The sequence below is a fragment of the Pristiophorus japonicus genome, chromosome 4, assembly GCF_044704955.1.
Source record: "Pristiophorus japonicus isolate sPriJap1 chromosome 4, sPriJap1.hap1, whole genome shotgun sequence".
NCBI classification, from domain to species: Eukaryota; Metazoa; Chordata; class Chondrichthyes; family Pristiophoridae; genus Pristiophorus; species Pristiophorus japonicus.
This window is the reverse complement of record NC_091980.1, coordinates 311,261,905-311,272,505: the sequence shown is the minus strand read 5'-3', so window position 1 is coordinate 311,272,505 and position 10,601 is coordinate 311,261,905. Positions and strand designations below refer to the sequence as shown.

General features: G+C 58.7%; 1 protein-coding gene across 2 annotated transcripts in view; it reads right to left on the bottom strand.

The window, feature by feature from the left end:
- The window catches only part of nudt14 (nudix (nucleoside diphosphate linked moiety X)-type motif 14), a 249,592-nt gene extending 241,168 nt beyond the window's left edge, over positions 1 to 8,424 (bottom strand). The window contains exon 1 of one of the 2 annotated variants that reach the window (XM_070879687.1): positions 8,278 to 8,424. In XM_070879687.1, the coding sequence (XP_070735788.1) occupies positions 8,278 to 8,358 (81 nt within the window). In that variant the 5' untranslated portion in view covers positions 8,359 to 8,424. The remainder of the gene's footprint in view (positions 1 to 8,277) is intronic. The other variant, XM_070879686.1, reaches the window with a different exon arrangement.
- Positions 8,425 to 10,601: the final 2,177 nt, after the last annotated feature.

The following is a 10,601-nucleotide window of genomic DNA, read 5'->3' as shown; positions in this document are numbered from 1 at the left end:
GCAAGGGGGAGGGAGGGGGGAGGGGCAAGGAGGGAGGGAGGGGAGGGGCAAGGGGGAGGGAGGGGAGGGGCAAGGGGGAGGGAGGGGAGGGGCAAGGGGGAGGGAGGGGAGGGGCAAGGGGGAGGGAGGGGAGGGGCAAGGGGGAGGGAGGGGAGGGGCAAGGGGGAGGGAGGGGAGGGGCAAGGGGGAGGGAGGGGAGGGGCAAGGGGGAGGGAGGGGAGGGGCAAGGGGGAGGGAGGCGAGGGGCAAGGGGGAGGGAGGCGAGGGGCAAGGGGGAGGGAGGCGAGGGGCAAGGGGGAGGGAGGCGAGGGGCAAGGGGGAGGGAGGCGAGGGGCAAGGGGGAGGGGAGGCGAGGGGCAAGGGGGAGGGAGGCGAGGGGCAAGGGGGAGGGAGGCGAGGGGCAAGGGGGAGGGAGGCGAGGGGCAAGGGGGAGGGAGGCGAGGGGCAAGGGGGAGGGAGGCGAGGGGCAATGGGGAGGGAGGCGAGGGGCAAGGGGGAGGGAGGCGAGGGGCAAGGGGGAGGGTGGCGAGGGGCAAGGGGGAGGGAGGCGAGGGGCAAGGGGGAGGGAGGCGAGGGGCAAGGGGGAGGGAGGCGAGGGGCAAGGGGGAGGGAGGCGAGGGGCAAGGGGGAGGGAGGCGAGGGGCAAGGGGGAGGGAGGCGAGGGGCAAGGGGGAGGGAGGCGAGGGGCAAGGGGGAGGGAGGCGAGGGGCAAGGGGGAGGGTGGCGAAGGGCAAGGGGGAGGGAGGCGAGGGTCAAGGGGGAGGGAGGCGAGGGGCAAGGGGGAGGGAGGCGAGGGGCAAGGGGGAGGGAGGCGAGGGGCAAGGGGGAGGGAGGCGAGGGGCAAGGGGGAGGGAGGGGGAGGGAGGGGCAAGGGGGAGGGAGGGGAGGGGCAAGGGGTAGGGAGGGGAGGGGCAAGGGGGAGGGAGGGGAGGGGCAAGGGGGAGGGAGGGGCAAGGGGGAGGGAGGGGAGGGGCAAGGGGGAGGGAGGGGAGGGCAAGGGGGAGGGAGGGGAGGGGCAAGGGGGAGGGAGGGGAGGGGCAAGGGGGAGGGAGGGGAGGGGCAAGGGGGAGGGAGGGGAGGGGCAAGGGGGAGGGAGGGGAGGGGAGGGGCAAGGGGGAGGGAGGGGAGGGGAGGGGCAAGGGGGAGGGAGGGGAGGGGAGGGGCAACGGGGAGGGAGGGGAGGGGCAACGGGGAGGGAGGGGAGGGGCAAGGGGGAGGGAGGGAGGGGCAAGGGGGAGGGAGGGGAGGGGCAAGGGGGAGGGAGGGGAGGGGCAAGGGGGAGGGAGGGGAGGGGGCAAGGGGGAGGGAGGGGAGGGGCAAGGCGAGGGGAGGGGAGGGGCAAGGGGAGGGAGGGGAGGGGCAAGGGGAGGGAGGGGAGGGGCAAGGGGAGGGAGGGGAGGGGCAAGGGGGAGGGAGGGGAGGGCAAGGGGGAGGGGAGGGGAGGGGCAAGGGGGAGGGAGGGGAGGGGCAAGGGGGAGGGAGCGGGGGAGGGACTGGAAGACAGCAGTGTGTGTGGCAAATCTCAATCAGGTTGAAGTTAAAGATTGGTCCAACATCCATTGAAATGTGAAGCCAGTGCAGGATGGTGAATGATGCACGGAGGAATTAGACTTTCAAGTTACTTTATTTGCACAACAAAAAGTTGAGCACATGATCCAGGCTGACACTCCAGTGTTGCACTGTCGGAGGGGCAGTACTGAGGGAGCGCTGCACTGTCGGAGGGGCAGTACTGAGGGAGTGCTGCACTGTCGGAGAGGCTGTACTGAGGGAGCGCCGCACTGTCTGAGGGACAGTACTGAGGGAGCGCCGCACTGTCCGAGGAGCAATACTGAGGGAGTGCCACACTGTCGGAGGGGCAGTACTGAGGGAGTGCCGCACTGTCGGAGGGGCAGTACTGAGGGAGTGCCGCACTGTCGGAGGGGCAGTACTGAGGGAGTGCCGCACTGTCGGAGGGGCAGTACTGAGGGAGTGCTGCACTGTCGGAGAGGCAGTACTGAGGGAGTGCTGTAATGTCGGAGGGGCAGTACTGAGTGGCCTCCAGGCTAAATCCAAGACCATCCCATCCTCTGTTGTTGAACTGCAGTACGCGGATGACCTTTGGGGCTGTGTACATTCAGAGGCTGAACTCTAAGCCATCGTTAACATCTTCACTGAGGCGTACGTAAGCATTGGCCTTACACTAAACATCTGTGAGACAAAGTTGCTCCAACGACCTGCCCCCGCCGTGCAGTACTGCCCCCCCCAGTCATCATAGTCCACAGCACGGCCCTGGACGACGTGGACCACTTTCCATACCTCAGGAGCCTGCTATCAGCAAGGACAGACACCCCACGGGCACCAGGCACCACTTGCTCACACCCGACGGGCACCGGGCATCGCTTGCTCACACCCCGCGGGCACTGCTTGCTCACACACACGACTGTACAAGCGACAGTGTCACCTTCTGAAAGACCCAGAGATGGTGAAGCCCATTGTGTGGATAAGATCGGAAGCAGACTGGGCCACCTCGCACTCATTCCATCGCAGGCGGCGCAGCACAGATATTAAAACAATGTCACGTGCCAGGATAAACGCCCTCATCTACAAACGTTGATCATTGCACCAGCTACACACACCACAGTCACTGCTTGGTAGGCCGTCCATTGCAACAGTACATCAACTCTCCTCACAGCCCGCATCAATTCAGCACGGGGTAATCCACAGAGCTACATGTACTGACAGCGAAGCACTGAAACACTGCTGGCCTCTCCCAGAAACATCAAACCATTCTGCTTTCAACCTGGCCTGGGACGGTGAGGGTCTGGGATGTGTGTGTGTGGGGGGTGGGGGTCTGGGGTGTGTGTGTGTGGGGAGGTCTGGAGTGTGTGTGTGGGGTGTGTGTGTGTGGGTGTGTGGGTGCGTGGGTGCGTGTGTGGAGGTGTGTGTGTGTGGGGGTGTCTGGGGTGTGTGTGTGGGGTGTGTGTGTGTGTGTGTGTGTGTGTGTGTGGGGGTGTCTGGGGTGTGTGTGTGGGGGGGCTGGGGTGTGTGTGTGGGGGGGCTGGGGTGTGTGTGTGTGGGGGGGCTGGGGTGTGTGTGTGGGGGTAGGGGCGGGGGGTCTGGGGTGCGTGTGTGTGGGGGTTGGGGGTCTGAGGTATATGTGTGGGGGGAGGTCTGGAGTGTGTGTGTGGGGTGTGTGTGTGTGTGTGTGTGTGTGTGTGTGTGTGTGTGGTGGGGGGGGGGGGGGGGGTCTGGGGTGGTGGGGTGGTGGGGTGGGGGGGCGGGGAGTGGAGTGGAGCTTGGGAAATCTGTAGAATCTTTTAAAACACAATTTGTTTAATTTTCTGCTCATCAAACTAAAGGATGTCCCTGTCGATAAATCAGAACTTTCCACCTCGGACACCCTGTGACAAGAGCCAAGCCGTCCTAGAGTAGATGCAGCACTGTCCCATCACACACTCCCAGGGCAGGTACAGCACGGGGTTAGATACAGAGTAAAGCTCCCTCTACACTGTCCCATCAAACACTCCCAGGGCAGGTACAGCACGGGGTTAGATACAGAGTAAAGCTTCCTCTACACTGTCCCATCAAACACTCCCAGGGCAGGTACAGCACGGGGTTAGATACAGAGTAAAGCTCCCTCTGCACTGTCCCACCAAACACTCCCAGGGCAGGTACAGGGGGTTAGATACAGAGTAAAGCTCCCTCTACACTGTCCCATCAAACAACAACTTGTATTTATATAGCGCCTTTAACATAAGTGAACTGTCCCAAGGGGCATCACAGGAGTATTATGCGATAAAAATTTGACACCGAGCTGCATAAGTAGAAATTAGCGCAGGTGACCAAAAGCTGGGTCAAAGAGGGAGGTTTTAAGGAGCGTCTTGAAGGAGGAGAGAGAGGTAGAGAGGCGGAGAGGTTTAGGGAGGGAGTTCCAGAGCTTGGGGCCCAGGCAACAGAAGGCACGGCCACCGATGGTGGAGCGATTATAATCAGGGATGCTCAGGAGGGCAGAATTAGAGGAGCGCAGACATCTCGGGGGGTTGTGGGGCTGGAGGAGATTACAGAGATAGGGAGGGGCGAGGGCCATGGAGGGATTTGAAAATAAGGGTAAGAATTTTGAAATCGAGGCGTTGCTTAACCAGAAGCCAGCACAGGGATGATGGGTGAGCAGGACTTGGTGCGAGTTAGGACATGGGCAGCCGAGTTCTGGATCACCTCGAGTTTGCCTAGGGTTGAATGTGGGAGGCCAGCCAGGAGTGCGTCGGAATAGTCAAGTCGAGAGGTAACAAAGGCATGGATGAGGGCTTCAGCAGCGGATGAGCTGAGACAAGGCGGAGACGGGTGATGTTACGGAGGTGGAAATAGGCGGTTTTAGTCATGCTGCGGATATGTGGTCGGAAGCCCATTTCAGGGTCAAATATGACACCAAGGTTGCGAACAGTCTGGTTCAGCCTCAGGCAGATGCTAGGAAGAGGGATAGAGTCAGTGGCCAGGGAAAGGAGTTTGTGGCAGGGACCGAAAACAATGGCTTCGGTCTTCACAATATTCAACTGGAGAAAATTCCTGCTCATCCAGAACTGGATGTCAGACAAGCTGTCTGACCATTGAGAGACCGTGGAGGGGTCGAGAGAAGGGCACTCCCAGGGCAGGTACAACACCGGTTAGATACAGAATGAAGGTCTTTTACATTCTCCCGTGAATTCACTCTGATAAACATGCTCAGAGCATCCCCTCCTGTCGCTGGAGAATTCCTTCCCACGCTCGCCCATCCTTTTGCTGACTTCCAGTGAGAACGAGTGCTTAAGTATCTGCTGTGGGCCTGTGCCCAATAGGGTAATGGGTTAATCCTGCTCACTTCATGTCGAGTCTTCCCACATAGCACAGAAAGGAGACTAGCTCCCCGTCAGTCTGAGGGACCGTGAGCGGAATGGCTTCCCCAAGATTGCCACGGCCTCTCAGGACCGCTCCTTGGAGACAGAGTAATCTCGAGTCAAATAAAACAGTCATTTGATAACTGAAGGTGATCCACTCGAGGCGTGAGCTGCAGACAGGCTGCTGCAGGGTGGGTGTTCGTGAGGCGAGCCAGAAACCAAGGCCTGGAGCAGACCTCAAGACTTTAAAAGTTTACGAAAAGGTTTAGAACTTGGCAAAGAGCGCGGCCCCTTTAGTAAACGAATGCTCGGTGAGAGTTTCAACCATTGAGACGCGAGAGGAACTGGCTTTGAACTTGAGCGTGCTGATCTTAGGCCTCAGCACTGCGAGTGGGGAATGGGGGAAACCGGCCAAGGGTCCCCCACCCCCTCCATTCAGCGGCTCCTGGACATGATGTGTGCCCCCCATGGTCGAACGGTACCTGTGGTATTCAGAGCCCAGCCAAGCCGGCATCTGCAGAAGCGGAGGTTGGTACATTCAAAGACAGCAGGGAAGGTGGGCTGGGGGGGGGGGGGGGGGCAAAGATAAAACTCTCAAAGGGAACTGAAAAGCTGAACTGTGCCACAGAGGTCATACTGGGGTTACGGCGCTGGGAGAGTTACAGTGCTGTACCCATTGGCACGAGAGGTGCGGCAGATTTAACATTAACTGACACTGCGCCTACAGAGGGCAGATGACAGGGAGAGGCTAGAGGTTTGAGTGTGAGTGTTCACCTGCAATACTGCGTTCAGTTTTGGCTTCCACATTTACGAAAGGATATACTTGCTTTGGAGGCAGTTCAGAGAAGGTTCACTCGGTTGATTCCGGAGATGAGGGGGTTGACTTATGAGGAAAGGTTGAGTAGGTTGGGCCTCTACTCATTGGAATTCAGAAGAATGAGAGGTGATCTTATCGAAACGTGTAAGATTATGTGGGGGCTTGACAAGGTGGATGCAGGGAGGATGTTTCCACTGATAGGGGAGACTAGAACTAGAGGGCACGATCTTAGAATAAGGGGCCGCCCATTTAAAACGGAGATGAGGAGAAATTTCTTCTCTCTGAGGGTTGTAAATCTGTGGAATTCGCTGTCTCAGAGAGCTGTGGAAGCTGGGACATTGAATACATTTAAGACAGAGATAGACAGTTTTTTAACCGATAAGGGAATAAGGAGTTATGGGGCGCGGGCGGGGAAGTGGACCCGAGTCCATTATCGGATCAGCCATGATCGTATTAAATGGTGGAGCAGGCTCGAGGGGCTGTATTGCCTACTCCTGCTCCTATTTCTTATGTTCTTATGTGAAGCAGGTGCTGGGCTCAGTAAGATAGTGTGTGTTTATGTTGGCACTGTGCAGAGGATAGTGCGACAGACAGAATGAGAGAGTAAACTGCATCCAAAAGCGCAGCCAGAATTAGACAAGTCACTCATTTTGGCGATTTCTGTTAATTCCCTCCCACCCCATCACTTCCTGGACTACAGTTCCACAGGTGTCGTCTTAACTCCTGCATCTCACCCAACGATGTTCCCTCGCGCCTGCCCTGTGAGATTCAGGTGCCTATTCAACTGCAGGTGGCATCACAATCAATCTTGAACCCCGCAAACACACAGACACACACACACGCTGACACAGACACACACACAAGATCCACTGGGAGTGCACGGATAGTAATCAGCAGTGTCAAATCTGTCCCGTTTCTCACATTCCAACTTTGGGACACCGAGACCACATGCAGTGCCCAGAATACCCGCCTCAGCTGCAGAGAGTGGTTGCTGACAGCTATGCCACTTGTACCCAGTGTGTGTACCCCAGCCCCATATATACCCAGTATGTGCACCCCAGGCCCATATATACCCAGCCCCATATATACAGTGTGTGTACCCCAGGCCCATATATACCCAGTGTGTGTACCCCAGGCCCATATATACCCAGTGTGTGTACCCCAACCCCATATATACCCAGTATGTGCACCCCAGCTCCATTTACACCCAGCCCCATATATACAGTGTGTGTACCCCAAGCCCATATATACACAGTATGTGTACCCCAGGCCCATATATACCCAGTGAGTGTACCTCAGGCCCATATATATCCAGTGTGTGCACCCCAGGCCCATATATGCCCAGTGTGTGTACCCCAGCCCCATATATACCCAGTGTGTGTACCCCAGCCCCATATATACCCAGTGTGTACCCCAGCTCCATTTACACCCAATCCCCAGTCCCATATATAACCAGTGTGTGTACCCCAGCCCCATATATACCCAGTGAGTGTACCTCAGGCCCATATATACCCAGTGTGTGCACCCCAGCCCCATATATACCCAGTGAGTGTACCCCAGCCCCATATATACCCAGTGTGTGTACCCCAGCCCCATATATACCCAGTGAGTGTACCTCAGGCCCATATATACCCAGTGTGTGTACCCCAGCCCCATATATACCCAGTGAGTGTACCTCAGGCCCATATATACCCAGTGTGTGTACCCCAGCCCCATATATACCCAGTGAGTGTACCCCAGCCCCATATATACCCAGTGTGTGTGCCCCAGGCCCATATATACCCAGTGAGTGTACCTCAGGCCCATATATATCCAGTGTGCGCACCCCAGGCCCATATATGCCCAGTGTGTGTACCCCAGCCCCATATATACCCAGTGTGTGTACCCCAGCCCCATATATACCCAGTGTGTACCCCAGCTCCATTTACACCCAATCCCCAGTCCCATATATAACCAGTGTGTGTACCCCAGCCCCATATATACCCAGTGAGTGTACCTCAGGCCCATATATACCCAGTGTGTGCACCCCAGCCCCATATATACCCAGTGAGTGTACCCCAGCCCCATATATACCCAGTGTGTGTACCCCAGCCCCATATATACCCAGTGAGTGTACCTCAGGCCCATATATACCCAGTGTGTGTACCCCAGCCCCATATATACCCAGTGAGTGTACCCCAGCCCCATATATACCCAGTGTGTGCCCCAGGCCCATATATACCCAGTGTGTGCCCCAGGCCCATATATACCCAGTGTGTGTGCCCCAGGCCCATATATACCCAGTGAGTGTACCCCAGCCCCATATATACCCAGTGTGTGTGCCCCAGGCCCATATATACCCAGTGAGTGTGCCCCAGCCCCATATATACCCAGTGTGTGTACCCCAGGCCCATATATACCCAGTATGTGCACCCCAGGCCCATATATACCCAGCCCCATATATACAGTGAGTGTACCCCAGCCCCATATATACCCAGTGTGTGTGCCCCAGCCCCAGCCCCATATATATGCGGGTTGCCGAGGCCGGGCCCGGGGCGAGCTGCAGGCCGCAGGCCTCGACCCTCTTCCCCCCGCCAGGCCCCGGGCCCGGAGCCTCCCGCCAGCACCCACCTGTGTGTAGTGAATCCGCAGCGGCCGCAGGTAGGGGGAGTCCCGGCAGGGCCCGAGCTTCACCTCACTGAGCGCCTCCATCCGGACCTGGGCAGGGGGCGGGGCCCGGGGAACTGGGGGCGGGGCCTAGGGAACAGGGACTGGCGAGTGGGGGCAGGGCCTGGGGGGGGGGGGGAGGGACTGGGGGCAGGACCTGGGGATTGGGGGCAGTGACTGGGGGCAGGACCTGGGGATTGGGGGCAGGGCCTGGGGGGGGGGGGGCAGGGACTGGGGAGTGGGGGCGGGGCCTGGGGGGGGGGGGGAGGGACTGGGGGCAGGACCTGGGGATTGGGGGCAGTGACTGGGGGCAGGACCTGGGGATTGGGGGCAGGGCCTGGGGGGGGGGGGGGCAGGGACTGGGGAGTGGGGGGGGGGCCTGAGGACTGGGGGCGTGGCCCGGGACTGAGGGCGGGGACTGGGGACAGGGCCATGGAATGGGGGCAGGGACTGCGGGTGGGGCCTGGAGACTGTTCGCGAGGCCTGGGGACTGGGGGGGGGGCGAGGATTGGGGGCAGGGCCTGGGGACTGGGGGCGTGGCCATGGACTGAGGGCGGGGCCTAGGGAACAGGGACTGGGGAGTGGGGGCAGGGCCTGGGGACAGGGACTGGGGGCGGGGCCTTGGGAACAGGGACTGGGGCGGGGCCTGGGGATTGGGGGCAGGGCCTGGGGACTGGGGGCGTGGCCATGGACTGAGGGCGGGGCCTAGGGAACAGGGAGTGGGGGCCTGGGGATTGGGGGCAGGGACTGGGGGCGTGGCCTGGGGACTGAGGATGGGGACTGGGGGCGTGGCCATGGACTGGGGGCAGAGCCTGGGGACTGTTGGCGAGGCCTGGGGACTGGGGGGGGGGCGAGGCCAGGGCACTGGGGGGCAGGGCCAGGGCACTGTTGGCGAGGCCTGGGGACTGGGGACAGGGCGAGGCCTGGGGACTGGGGGCAGGGCCTGGGGACTGGGGCGGGGCCAGGAGACAGAGGGTGGGGCCAGAGACTGGGGGCGGGGCCGGGGACTGGTGGGCGGAGTCCGAGCTGCACCTCACTCATTGCCTTGAACGGCGCTATATAAATCCAACTCTTTCTTTCTTAACAGGGTGGTAGAGGCAGACTCAACATGGCTTTCAAAAGGGGGTTGGATAAGTACAGGTGCCTGAAAGAAAATCAATTGCAGGGCTCGAGGGAAAGAGGAGTGGGACTGGCTGAAGTGCTCTGGCTGAGAGCTGGCATGGGCTTGATGGGCCGAAAGGCCTCCTTCTATGCTGGAACCATTTTATGATTCTATGAAGCTTCGGGTTAAACCCTGGGAATGGATCAGAAACCAGCTGAAAATGAGGAAACAAAGCGTGTTCTTTAATCGTGTTATGTCAGAGTGCAGGGGAAGGACTGAGTGAAATTTAAAGCAGATAAATATAAAGTGTTACACATCAAAATTATGAAGGACTTTGTGAGAATAAATGAGGAGAAACGGTTTCCAGTGGTAGAAGGGTTAGTAGCTGTATTTTATAGTCTCTTGAACACTTTTGAACACTCTTCGTTCAACTTAGCTCTATTTATTTGGAAGATCTCAGACAGCCATGTGGAGCTTAAGATTGCGTTCCTTCACAGACCCTCTCTCTCACTGCACTGGAGGGCCAGTACTGAGGGAGTGCCGCAGTGTCGGAGGGCCAGTACTGAGGGAGTGCCGCAGTGTCGGAGGGGCAGTACTGAGGGAGTGCTGCACTGTCAGAGGGGTCATACTGAGGGAGTGCCGCAGTGTCGGAGGGGCAGTACTGAGGGAGCACTGCGCTGTCGGAGGGGCAGTACTGAGCTGCACTGTCGGAGGGGCAGTACTGAGGGAGTGCTGCACTGTCAGAGGGGCAGTACTAAGCTGCACTATCGGAGGGGCAGTACTGAGGGAGCGCTGAACTGTCGGAGGGGCAGTACTGAATGAGGGTCGCAATGTCGGAGGGGCAATACTGAGGGAGCACTGCACTGTCGGAGGTGCCGTCATTCGGATGGGACGTTAAACCGAGCCTCCGTCTGCCCTCTCAGGTGGACATAAAATATCCCATGGCACTATTTTGAAGAAGAGCAGGGGAGTTACCTCCAGTGTCCTGGGGCCAATATTTATCCTTCAATCAACATCACTAAACCAGACGATCTGGTCATTATCACATTGCTGTTTGTGGGAACTTGCTGTGCGCAAATTCGCTGCCGTCTTTCCAACATAACAACAATGACCGCATTTCAAAATGTAGGACTGATCAATATCTAAAATAAACCACTTGATGAACATTTGGAAAAGCATAATTCAT